This window comes from Pseudophryne corroboree, chromosome 6, assembly GCF_028390025.1.
Source record: "Pseudophryne corroboree isolate aPseCor3 chromosome 6, aPseCor3.hap2, whole genome shotgun sequence".
NCBI lineage: Eukaryota > Metazoa > Chordata > Amphibia > Anura > Myobatrachidae > Pseudophryne > Pseudophryne corroboree.
In genome coordinates, this window is record NC_086449.1 from 683,679,715 (window position 1) to 683,693,551 (window position 13,837).

The following is a 13,837-nucleotide window of genomic DNA, read 5'->3' on the forward strand; positions in this document are numbered from 1 at the left end:
CTCTGCTCTTCGTTCAGCCCTGTCTGTTTATGTAAGCCACTGCTGTCACATTGTCCGACTGCACTTGAATGGCCCAATTCCTTAGAAGATGGGCCTCTTGTAGAAGACCTTTGTAAACGGCTTAGTTCCAGAATGTTTAATCGGCAGACCGGCTTCCAGACTTGACCACCTTCCATGGAAGGTTTCCTCTTGAGTGACTGCGCCCCAGCCCCGAAGGCTCGCATCCGTGCAGCCCTCCAGAAGGTGAGGCAATTGGAGCCACCAGAGGAGTGAAATCCTGGCCCTTGGCGACAGACAAATTCTCTGGTGCATGTGGAGATGAGATCCTGACCACTTGTCCAGGAGATCCAGTTGGAAGGCCCGAGCATGGCACCTCCCGTACTGGAGAGCCTCGTAAGAGGCCACCATCTTTCCCAAAAGGCGAATGCATTGATGAACCGACACCCGGGCTGGCTTCAGGACATCCCGGACCATTGTTTGTATCACCAATGCCTTTTCCTGCAGAAGAAACACCCTCTGCACTTCTGTGTCGAGGATCATCCCCAGAAAAGACAACCTCTGGGTTTGTTCCAAATGTGATTTTGGAAGGTTCAGAATACAACTGTGGAGCCGAGTAGGTGGGGTGTGAAAACAATGGACTACAACAGCTTCTCGTTGGATGATGCCTTTAAATCAGCAGATCGTCCAGATATGGAATGATGTTCACCTTGTTTGCGGAGGAGAATCATCATCTCTGCCATCACCTTTGTGCTGTCGAGAGGCTGAATGGCAGGGCCGGGAACTGGAAAAAGACAGTCCAGTAATGCGAAAGCGAGATAAGCCTGATGCGGCAGCCAAACTGGAATGTGGGAGGAACGCATCCTTGATATCCTGGAACACTACGAACTCCCCCTCTTCCAAACCGGATATCACCGCACGGAGAGACTCCATTTTGAACTTGAACTCCTCCTTTAGAAAGGGGTTCAATGATTTTAGGTTCAGAATGGGCCTGACCGAACCATCCGGTTTCGGTACCACGAAAAGGTTTGAATAGTAACCGGTGGTTTGCAAATGAGGAACTGGCACAATGACCTGTGCCTCCACCAACCTGGACAGCCTCTTGCAGGACAGTTCTGTCTGCCAGTAGAACTGGCAAGCCTGATTTGAAAAATCGGTGAGGAGGGAGATTCTAAAATTCCAGCCTGTATCCCTGGGACACAATATCTATCACCAGGGATCCAGGCCGGACGATACCCAGACGTGACTGAACTGTCCGAGTCTCGCTCCCACTGGCCCCACCTCCAGGCCGCGCAGTCCACAGTCATGCGGAGGACTTTGGCGTACCTGAAACAGGCTTTTGTTCCTGGGAACCTGCAGCAGCAGGTTTTTTGGATTTAACTCGACCTCCCCTAAAGAAGGTATTGGACGGTTTAGCCTTTTCTAGGCTTGTTAGGCCGAAAGGACTATGATGCCGACGATGAGAAGAAGGATTTCGTCTGAGCAGGTGCAGCTGAGGGAAGAAACCGAGACTTACCTACTGTAGCCGTGTATATCCACGCATCCAAAGCTTCCCCAAAGAGAGCCTTTATAGGGTAGGGACTCCACACTTTTCCTGGATTCCGCGTCGGCCGTCCACTGGCGCAGCCACAGTCCCCAACGAGCTGAAAAAGACATTGGAGAGATTCCCGCAGCCATAGAACCCAGGTCTTTCATGGATTCTACCATAAAACCTGCTGAATCATTAATGGTACGCAAAAACAATTCAACATCACCCTTATCCATCGTATCCAAATCCTCAAGTAAGGTGCCCGACCATTTTACTATAGCTTTTGCATTCATGCACTAGTAATAGTGGGACGTAATACGACCCCCGAAGCCGTGTACATTGATTTAAGTGTATTATCAATTTTACGATTAGCCGGCTCCTTTAAGGCGGTAGATCCTGGAACAGGCAAAACCACCTTTTTTGAGAGTCTGGACACAGATGCGTTAACAATTGGAGGGCTTTCCCATTTTTTTCTATCCTCCTCAGGGAAAGGGAACGCCACCTAAGCCCTTTTAGGGATCTGGAATTTTTCCTCAGGGTTTTCCCATACTTTCCCAAAAATAGCATGTAATTCCTTTGACGCAGGGAAGGTTAGAGAGGCTTTCTTATTTTCAGTGAAAAAAGCCTCCTCAACCTGCTCAGGTGTGGTATCAATATTAAACACATCCCTGATACCTTTTATCATCAATTGCACCCCCTTTGCAAGAGAGGCAGACCCCGCAACGGGATCAGTACTAAATGCCACCGGCCGGAATCTCGGCGGTCGAAATACTGACGCCGGAATCCCGACCACACAATCCCGACAGGGGTGGCGAGTGGAACGCAGCCCCTTGCGGGCTCGCTTCGCTCGCCACACTGCGATCACGGTGCCTCGTTACGCTCGGCACACTTTTATATTCTCCCTCTATTGGTGTCGTGGACACCCTCGGAGTGAGAATATGTCGGGATTGTGGCGGTGGGGGTTCCGGCGTCGGTATTTCGAGTGCCAGGATTCCGGCCGGCGGCATCTTGACCGCATTCCCCCGCAACACATCTCCATTACCGTCTGTGGTGTCAGAATCGGTATCAGTGTCATCTTGCATGACATGAACAAGCGCACGTTTGTGGAGGTATATAGCGGAGAGTCCTGAGGTACCAGAATCGGGCCATACTGCCATAGAATTCTGTAATACCTGGGTTGCAGATTCATTACTCGCCACCCTGTCCGTAATCTGAGAAACCCGAGATTTGATAGAGAAAAACCACTCAAGTTCCCTTGATGGAAACTGTGCTAAACCAGTGCTATCCTGATTACATGGAATGGGATCATCCTCGGAGGACATTTCCTCTGCAGCGTATGACAGTGTCCCTGGACATAGCTAAAGAATACCACCAAACACTCCACCCACCCACACACACAGGGGAGGGCAGACAGAGTCACCCCCCAAAAAAAATGGCGAGAGAGAGATTGGAGCCAACCCACACACCAAAGGGAGACCCCTTTGTCAGTGCTGACCGTGCACCTTAATAGGATACACAGTCGTATTGCAGCCTCTCCCCCCTTCTACAACTCCGGTACAGTTTACAGATAGCTGGAGTTGCTGTGGAGGAACCTGTTTCTCCTGATCAGCACTGTGCAGGCAGGAAAATGGCGCTGAACGCTGCTGGGTCCGATATGAGGAGAAGCTCCGCCCCCAAAATGGCGCAGTCTTCCCGCTCTTCCACTGATTATGCTGGCCTGCGGATTGAGTGCTTGCTGAGATCCGAGGACACCGACAGGCTTTGGGACCAGTGTAGGGTGTAGCGCTGGCTCAGGGCGCCCCTCACAGCGCCGCACCATGTACCGCTGAGCCTCCCGGAGCGCAGTTAATACTGCGCTCCTACCCTGCTGCCATCTTGACACTGACCCCACCGCTTGCTAGAGGGATCGGCGTCTCACTCGCCACTGATTCTTCAGCTCTGTAAGGGGGTGGCGAGCGATCCCCTGTGGCGGGGGGTGATCTGATCCCTCTGGAGCTCAGTGTCCTGTCAGCAGAGTCAGTGTCTCAGACCCTGCAGGGCGGACACTGCCCCCCCCCCCTTTGTCCCACAAAGCAGGGAGGCTGTTGCCAGCAGCCTCCCTGTAAAATAATAAACTAAAAACTTTTCTAGAGAAACTCTGTATACCTCCCCTAGCTGTGACTGGCTCCTCCGGGCACATTTTCTAAACAGAGTCTGAAAGGAGGGGCATAGAGGGAGGAGCCAGCCCACACACTCAAACTCTTAAAGTGCCAATGGCTCCTGGCGGACCAGTCTATACCCCATGGTACTAATGTGGACTCCAGCATCCTTTAGGACATAAGAGAAAAATCCGTACACAACGGAGGAAAGGGTTCTTCACTGTTAGGGCAATAAGGATTTGGAATTCCCTGCAGGGAAGGTGGTAATGGCGGACTCTGTAAATGCATTCAAAAAAAAAAAAAAAAAGACTGGTTAAATTTCTGATTAAAAATGATATCCAAGGTTATAACATTTTAAATATTGACGTTGTTAATACGGGTGTAGCATGATTTATAGTTGTTAACTAGTCACAAAAACATTACTTCAGCAGGTACATTAAAACCAACTGAACTTAATACAGGTTGAACACGATTGGCATTTTGCCAATATTCAACCTTAATTAGGTTACTATGTTAAACATTTACATGGGGTTTCTATTGGGACAAAAGAAAAATACCACACCTGTACTGATGACGATAGTTCACACTTTGCCTTCTCAGCAGCCTCTCGCACTCTTTGTAGAGCCATGTTGTCTTTCGTTAGATCCACACCAGTCTTTACAAGAAATTTAAAAAAAAAAAAAAAAACACATTAATGTTACACACACTTGAAAAGACCACAGTGCCAGCATTCTATTTCAGGCACTGCCTAAAGAAAACTAAATCTAGTAGAGTTTAAGCTCCCTGGAGCAGGGTCTTCTTCCCTTCTGTTCTTACAGCCCTTCTTCTCTTGCACTTCAATTACAGCTCTCTCCTATACAGTGACAGTCTATACCCACATCTCCTCTCACTTGTAACCATTCATCTCTTCCAATGACTGCCCACTCCTAGTAGTACACCAATTATTCCTTGTTACCTCTGTTTTCGTTTTACAGTTACTGTTTAAGTTAAGTTCCGTGTACCCTGTATTGTTCTAATGTGTGTTGTATGTACAGCGATGTGAACCACATTTAATAAAATGTAAGAATAAATAATAATAATAGATAATATTATTAGCTTCATACACATACTATATTTTGGAGCAGAGTAAGAGCTGCAAAAGAGACTCATCCACAGTCATTTAATGGAACTAGATGTGGAAATTCACCATACGCATCTATGTGATCACACCACCAATATCTATCTACTTGTGGGAATAGCAGCAATCCTCATCAGAGTACACTCACACCCTCATTGTACCTGGTGAAACAGATCTGCTCAAAATCAGAGGAATGTGTGTCCATGCAAAACTATGCATAGCCACAATTCCGATGACACGGTCACACTCAAATAAGCCTATATATTACCACCTCTGTCACCCATCCATGCAGTGGAAAGTGGAGATATAAGAAGGGTTCTACCACAGTATCTGCTCATGGGGGATTTTTGTTTTGATTTGGGTGGGGCAGGGATTTGAATGTTTGCGCCAGCATTCCCCACCCCCCTCCTGGCAAGCAGAAGTGTGAGAAAAGTTTGGGCAGCCAATTGCTTTTAGATGTGTTTAGCTGCATTATGCTGCTAAACCTGGGCTGTTTGGGGGTCAACAAAAAAAACAAAGCTTTGAATAGAGCCCCCTAATCACTGTAAACAGGATGTCGGGAAAGCATAAACAATTCAATTGCCTCTATACTTGTACATGCTCAGTTGTGGAGCATGCACAGTAAAACTGGCATGCTCCACAACTGCATAACTCAGTGTGAGAGAAAAAAATAAACAAGCAATACACTGCACATTAATGCATGCGCTCACTTTTATTTTTGGCACATTCAGATATTGTGACAATATAGACCCTTAGCTAGAATGTAAACCAAATAAAAAATAAAATAAAGTGAAAAACACAAACGCCACAATCCCAAAACTACCAACCTCTCTTTTAAACTGCTTCACAATATGTTGCAATAGTGCTTGGTCAAAGTCCTCTCCTCCAAGGAAAGTATCACCATTAGTGGATTTCACTTCAAACACCCCTTTCTGAATTTCTAGGATTGAAATATCAAAAGTACCACCTCCAAGATCATAGACGGCAATGCTGAAGAATGAATAAAAAAATTTTTTTAAATAAAAAGTAAATATCTATCTTATATATAAAATAAACTACCAAATTCAGGAGATGGTTGCACACACCGGAACTGCCAAGTGATGATGAAAGATCTATATAGGTTCTAGTGGACTTACTCCACAAAAAGCAGGGGTGAGGGTGGGGTTTAGGGGAACTCAATTAACACCAATTTCCAGCATTATCTGATTTTGTTTCACTTGCCCATTTTTTCATGTCAGTGATTGCGTAAACACATGGATCTGGAAACTTCTCAAATCCTGTGTGTTTTTGCACAAGTAAAATTTTTCAATGAAAAAAAGGGACATCATTTATTGAATTGCCGGGGTGGGGGGGGGGGGGGGGGGGGCGGGTGAAGGGGCAGAAAATAGGATTTTAATTATCTACCGGTAAATGCTTTTCTGGTAGTCCGTAGAGGATACTGGGATCCATTTGGTACCATAGGGTATAGACGGGTCCACTAGGAGCAATGGACACTAAGAATTTGATAGTGAGGGCTGGCTCCTCCCTCTATGCCCCTCCTACCAGACTCAGTCTAGGAAACTATGCCCGAGGAGACGGACATACTTTGAGAGAAGGATAGATAAGGATAGTGGTGAGATTCCGAACCAGCACACACACAAGAGGAAAGGCAATCTAACCAAACTTGAAACAGGAACAGCAACGGCTGAACCGACATTACTTAACCAAGTAACAGTGCAGGAAGAACAAAGCATTGGGCGGGCGCCCAGTATCCTCTACGGACTATGAGAAGGATTTACCGGTAGGTAATTAAAATCCTATTTTCTCTTACGTCCTAGAGGATACTGGGGTCCATTTAGTACCATGGGGGATGTACCAAAGCCCCAAACCGGGTGGGAGAGTGCCGAGGTTCCTGCAGGACTGATTGACCAAACTGAAGGTCCTCAGAGGCCAAAGTATCAAACTTGTAGAACATTGCAAATGTGTTCGAACCTGACCAAGTAGCTGCAAAGCAGAGACACCCCGGGCAGCAGCCCAGGAAGAATCCACCGACCTAGTGGAGTGGGCCTGTACAGATTTTGGACATGGCAAACTTGCCTTGGAATAAGCAAGCTGGATAGTAAGTCTGACCCAGCGTGCAATTGTCTGCTTTGAAGCAGGACACCCAATCTTATTGAGATCATAAAGAACCAACAACAAGTCCGTCTTTCTGTGAGGAGCTGTTCTGGTCACATACACCTTCAAAGCCCTCACAACATCCAAAGACTTTGAAGTAGCAGAGGTGTCGGTGACAACCGGAACCACAATAGGTTGGTTGATGTGAAATGCGGACACCACTTTAGGAAGAAATGGCTGACGAGTTCTGAGTTCAGCTCTGTCCTCATGGAAAATTAAATAGGGACTTGTGTGTCGGAACGGAGGGCTTTGTCTCACAAGTCTTGCTGAAGCCAAGGCCAACAGTGTGATGGTCTTCCACGTATGATATCTTACGTCCACCTCCTGCAAAAGGCTCAAACCAGTCCAATTGGAGGAAATGCAGCACCAGATTGAGATCCCAAGGTGCCTTGGGAGGCACAAAGGGAGGTTGGATGTGCAGAACATCTTTCAAGAACGCCTGGACCTCAGGGAGAGAAGCCTGGACACGGCCGACATCTGGACTTTTATGGAGCCCAGACGCAGGCCCACATCCACGCCTGCCTGCAGAAAACGACCCAGATGAAATTCTGAATAATTTCTGGTCTCACACCAAGGGACGTATTTCTTCCAAATACGATGGTAATGCTTAGACGTTACCCCCTTCCTGGCTTGGATCATAGTCGGGATAACCTTGTTAGGGATCCCTCTCCTGGCTAGAATCAGCCGTTCAACTTCCATGCCATCAAACATAGCCATGGTAAGTCCTGATAGAGTAACGGGCTTTGTTGCAGAAAATCCTCGCAAAGAGGTAGAGGCCACGGATATTCGAGGAGCATCTCCAGAAGGTCTGCGTACCAGGCCCTTCTTGGCCAGTCCGGAGCAATGATTATTGCTTGAACCTTTTCCCTTTTAATTCGATTTAGAATTCTTGGGATCAGAGGAAGTGGAGGAAACACGTACACCATCTGATAAACCCCTGGAGTTGTGGAGTTGTCAGGGCGACTATCGCCACCTCTAGAATGTTGAGTGGAAGGATGACTAACTGACTTGACCATCTTCCCTGAAACTGCACCCCGAGTGACTGCTCCCCAACCTCTGAGGCTTACTTCTGGGGTGAAGAGAATCCAGTTCTAAATTCAGAACCTCCGTCTTGCGACGAGGTGAGAAGACTGTAGCCACCACAGAAGGGAGATCCTGACCTTTGGCTATAGACTGATCCTCTGATGCATGTGATCCTGGAGGAGTTTGGTTAAGAGAGCAATGGAGATAGTCCAGGTACGGAATTATATTCACTCCCCCTATGCGGAGTAGAAACATCTCTGCCATCACCTTGGTGAACACCCTCTGTGCCGTGGAGAAACCAAATGGCAGGGCCTGGAACTGGTAGTGACAGTCCTGCTGCGCAAACCGGAGATAAGCCCGATGAGGCGGCCAGATCGGAATATGAAAGTACGCATCCTTGATATCCAGAAACACTAGGAACTCCCCCCTCCTCCAGACCTGAGATCACCGCTCTGAGACTCCACCTTGAATTTGAACACTCGCAATTACGAGTTCAAAGACATGAGACTTACCGAACCATCCGGCTTTGGAACTACGAACAAGTTGGAATAATATCCCTTGTTTAGTAGAGGAGGTGGAACTGGAACAAGGACCTGAGTCTGTACCAATTTTTGGATGGCATGCTGTAAAGTTATACTTGCCTCTTGTGAAACTGGCAAGCCTGATTTGAAGAATCTGTTAGGTGGGAGCTTTTGGAACTCCAGTCTGTAGCCCTGGGAAATAAGATCTATGACCCAGGGATCCTGGTACGAATTTGACCAGATCTGACTGAAGTATTGTAGTTAGGCTCCCACCAGAAAGCCTTCCATGCATTTCGGTCCACAGTCATACCGAAGAATTTGAGGAAGCAGAGCCTGAGCTCTGTTCCTGAGCACCTGCTGTTGCTAGTATGCGTGGTTTACCTTTTACACCGCTGGAGGAAGTAGAAGCACCTCTGGATTTGCCCTTGAACTTGACGGTCCGAAAGGACTGAAACTTAGAAGCTAAATAAGTCTTCTTATCTGAGAGGGCTGCGGAAGGAAGACACGTAGACTTACCCGCAGTAGCCGTGGAGATCCATTTGTCTAATTCCTCTCCAAACAAGGCCTCTCCTGTGAATGGTAGGCCTTCCACACCTTTCCTGGAATCCACTGGCATAGCCACAAGCCCCTGCGTGCCAACACTGCCATAGCGGGGTACATGCTTTAAGCACGCCTATTACCTTCATGGCTTCAACCATAAAGTTTTCAGAGTCCTGTATATGCTGCAGGAGTAAGAAAACATCCCCCCATCATAATGAATCTAACCCCTCAATTAGGTTAACGGACCATTTAGCAATGGCTTTAGTGATTCACGCACATACAATAGTGGGTCTTTGTACACAGCTGCTGGGGTGGCCCAACGATTTGTGTAGTCTCAATTTTACGATCAGCCGCGTCTTTCAGGGAGGCTGCACCAGGAACATGCAATACAATTTTACGTGACAACCTAGAGACTGATGCATCCACTATCGGAGGATTTTCTCATTTCTTTCCTATCCTCCAGAGGAAAAGGAAAAATATGAGAGCAACCTCTTAGGGATCTGAAACTTCACAGGATTAACCCATGGTTCTTCAAACAGGGTATTCAATTCCTTTGACACAGGAAAAGTAACGGAGGACTTCTTTTTTACATTAAAATAAGATTCCTCTGACACCTTAACAGGAATGTGCAGAACATCTCTGAAAGCCTCTATTCCCTGTGACAGAGCTGCATCCCCCCCCCTCCATGTCTGACCTGTCGGCATTAGAGTCAGACTGCAGGATATGGGCCAGAGATCGCTTTTGCGGACAAATGGGAGGGGAGACACTCTTTTGGGGACGGAGTCTCTGTTCATAAACTCATCCACAGTCTGTTTTAAGTATTGCCTCTCTTTCTGCCCCCACTGCGTCTTTATCGCTAATGCCAAGCTTAGCCAGATCGCAGCCTAAGTAACCCGATAGGAGACTTAGTACACTAATAGTCGCTGCCCCCATTCTATGACCCCCTGGTACCGCTGAGGTAATCTGGAGTCACACTGGAGGAGCTGCGCGTCCCTGTCCTGTCAGCGTCTGTGTCCACTGCAGAGGGAAAATGGTGCTGGTGATATGCTGGATCCTCACATAGTGAAGCCCCGCTCCTTCAATGGTGCGTGGTCTTCCCACTTTTTTTTTTTTTTTTTTAAACTGGCTGAGGAATCTTGTGCTTAAAATGGAGAAAAAGAGTTTTATGGTAAGAACTTACCTTTGTTAAAACTCTTTCTGCGAGGTACACTGGGCTCCACAAGGATAGACATTGGGGTGTAGAGTAGGATCTGGATCCGAAACACCAACAGGCTCAAAAGCTTTGACCTTCTTCCCAAAATGCATAGCGCCGCCTCCTATATCACCCCGCCTCCGTGCACAGGAGCTCAGTTTTGTTAACCAGCCCAATGCAGTAGCATGTAAAAGAGACGACAACTGCAAGTTGCCACAAACTCCACACTCTCCCGACAGGAGAAGAGTCAGCGGCTAATGCCATACCAACCCAAAGAAGCTAAGTGCGTCAGGGTGGGCGCCTTGTGGAGCCCAGTATACCTCGCAGAAAGAGTTTTAACAAAGGTAAGTTCTTACCATAAAACTTGTTTTCTGCTGCGGGGTACACTGGGCTCCACAAGGATAGACATTGGGGATGTCCTAAAACAGTTCCTTATGGGAGGGGACGCACTGTAGCGGGCACAAGAACCCGGCGTCCAAAGGAAGCATCCTGGGAAGCGCCAGTATTGAAGGCATAGAACCTTATGAACGTGTACACTGAGGACCACGTAGCCGCCTTACACAATTGTTCAAGGGTCGCACCACGGCAGCCGCCCCAAGAAGGTCCAACGGACCGAGTGGAATGGGCCGTAATGTGAGCAGGAGCTGATAGACCAGTCTTCACATAAGCACGTGCAATCACCATTCTAATCCATCTGGCCAAAGTCTGCTTGTGAGCAGGCCAGCCCCGTTTGTGAAACCCAAACAGAATAAAGAGAGAATAAGATTTCCTAACAGAAGCAGTTCTCTTCACATAGATACGGAGAGCCGGTACCACATCCAAAGACAGCTCTTTGGGAGACAGATCAGAAGAGACAAAGGCCGGTACCACAATCTCCTGATTAAGGTGGAACGAAGAAACCAACTTAGGCAAATAACCGGGACGAGTCCTAAGAACCGCCCGGTCACGGTGAAATATCAGATATGGGGAACTACAAGACAAGGCACCCAAATCTGACACTCTTCTAGCTAAAGCAATAGCCAGCAGAACCACCACCGTAAGGGAAAGCCACTTAAGATCAGATGAACCAGGAGGTTCAAACGGAGACTCTTGTAACACCTCCAAAACAACCGACAAGTCCCAAGGAGCCACAGGCGGGACATAGGGAGGTTGGATACGCAACACACCCTGAGTAAAGGTATGCACATCAGGTAAGGTCGCAATCTTTCTCTGAATCCACACCGACAAGGTAGATATTTGAACCTTGAGGGAGGCCAGACGCAGGCCTAAGTCCAGGCCCTGCTGAAGAAAGGCCAACAACTTGGCTGTACTAAACTTGGAGGCGTCATAATGGTTAGATGCGCACCAAACAAAGTAAGAATGCCAGACCCTATGGTAAATCCGAGCAGAAGCCGGTTTCCAGGCCCGCAACATAGTTTGAATGACCGCCTCAGAAAACCCTTTAGCCCTCAAGACGGAAGCTTCAAGAGCCACGCAGTCAAAGACAGCCAGGCTAGGTCCTGGTAGACACAGGAGCCCTGAACGAGGAGGTCTGGGCGTTGTGGAAGTAGAATTGGACGCTCTGACGATAGGCCTTGCAGGTCTGAGAACCAGTGCCGTCTGGGCCACGCTGGAGCTACGAGAAGCAGAATTCCTCTTTCTTGCTTGAACTTCCGAATTACCCTGGGCAGGAGAGACACCGAAGGGAACACGTACGGCAGCCGAAACCTCCACAGCACCGCCAGCGCATCCACAAATGCTGCTTGAGTATCCCTTGTTCTTGCTCCGAAGACTGGAGCCTTCTGATTGTGTCGAGATGCCATCAGATCTATGAATGGAAAGCCCCACTTTTCCACTAGGAGTTGAAACACTGCTGGATGGAGGCTTCACTCTCCGGCGTGTACGTCCTGATGACTGAGAAAGTCCGCTTCCCAATTCAGGACTCCCGGAATGAATATTGCCGATATGGCCGGTAGATGGCGTTCCGCTCATTGCAGAATCCGTGATACTTCCTTCATTGCCAAACAGCTTCGAGTGCCGCCTTGATGATTTATGTAAGCCACTGTGGTGGCGTTGTCCGACTGTACTTGCACAGGACGGTTCTGAATTAAATGCTGGGCCCGCAATTCCAGAATGTTGATCGAGAGGAGATCCACCGGCCCTGAAGGGAGTATTGCTCCAGCACCGCGCCCCAACCTCTTAGACTGGCATCTGTCGTCAACAGGACCCAGTCGGATATCCAGAAGAGACGGCCCCTGCATAATCGTTGGTCCTGGAGCCACCAGTGCAGCGACAGACGGACCTCCGGAGTCAATGAGATCATGCTAGACCTGATCCGTTGAGGCAGGCTGTCCCACTTGGCTAGAATCAGCCTCTGGAGGGGGAGAGAATGGAATTGAGCATACGCCACCATGTCGAATGCTGACAGCATGAGGCCCAGCACCTGCATTGCCGAATGTATCAACACTTGCGGACGAGAAAGGAAGCAACGAATCCTGTCCTGAAGCTTCAGGACTTGCTCCTGGGACAAGAACAACCGCTGGTTGTGAGTGTCCAATAGTGTCCCAGGTGCACCATGCTCTGAGTAGGGACCAGGGAGGATTTCTTCCAGTTGATGAGCCACCCGTGGGCTTGTAGAAAGAAGTTCTGGGGAATTTGCCAGGATCAACAAGTCATCCAGATATGGCAGTATCCTGACCCCTTGACAGCAGAGTACCACCGTCATCACCGCCATGACTTTGGTGAAGACTCGCGGAGCCGTAGTTAAAACAAAAGGTAACGCCCGAAACTGGTAATGGAGGTTGCCAATCGCAAACCTCAGGTATTGCTGATGTGACACTGCTATAGGAATATGCAAGTAAGCATCTGTATGTCCAGGGAGACCATATAATCCCCAGGTTCCAAGGCCAGAACTATAGAGCGAAGGGTTTCCATTCGGAACTGAGAAACTTTCACAAACCTGTTCAATGCCTTGAGTTTGAGAATGGGCCGAGAGGACCCATTCGGTTTCGGGACTAGAAACAGAAAAGAATAGTACCCCCAGCCCCTCTGAGCAAGAGGCACCTGTACTACGACCCCTGTATCCAGGAGGGTCTGTACCACTGAATGTAGAGTGATTGCCTTTGTCTGGTCCAATGGGACGTCTGTCAGGCAAAATCGATGAGGGGGACGGTTTTTGAAGGCTATGGCGTAACCTCGAGTGACGACTTCCCGTACCCAGGCATCTGAAATGGTCTTCAACCATTCCTGGGTATACCCTAGAAGCCGGCCCCCACACCCTGGGATCTCCCAGGGGGAGGCCCGCCCCATCATGCGGCAGGCTTATCGGTCTTGGAAGCTGGCTGACGGGTAGCCCAGGCTCTTTGCGGCTTTGGTTTACCAGGTTTGGAAGTGCAGGCCTGCTTGTGGTACGCCTGACATTTTGCTTTACCTGAAGGACGAAAGTGGCGAAAGGAAGTACCTTTAGCCTCAGACACAGAAGGAGCGGCACTTGGCAGACAGGCAGTTTTGGCAGTAGCCAAGTCAGCCACTATATTATTTAAGTCCTTCCCAAACAGAATATCTCCCTTGAAAGGGAGTACCTCCAGGGTTTTTCTAGAGTACAGATCCACAGACCAGGATCTCAGCCACAATATCCGGCGAGCCAGG

At 48.5% G+C, this 13,837-nt stretch overlaps 1 protein-coding gene across 1 annotated transcript in view; it reads right to left on the minus strand.

The window, feature by feature from the left end:
* HSPA9 (heat shock protein family A (Hsp70) member 9) overlaps positions 1–13,837 on the minus strand; it is a 236,747-nt gene that overhangs the window by 125,885 nt on the left and 97,025 nt on the right. The window contains exons 8-9 of the mRNA XM_063928294.1: positions 5,608–5,770; positions 4,226–4,318 (exon numbers count right to left, since the gene is read on the minus strand). Of these exons, the coding sequence (XP_063784364.1) occupies positions 4,226–4,318; positions 5,608–5,770 (256 nt within the window). The remainder of the gene's footprint in view (positions 1–4,225; positions 4,319–5,607; positions 5,771–13,837) is intronic.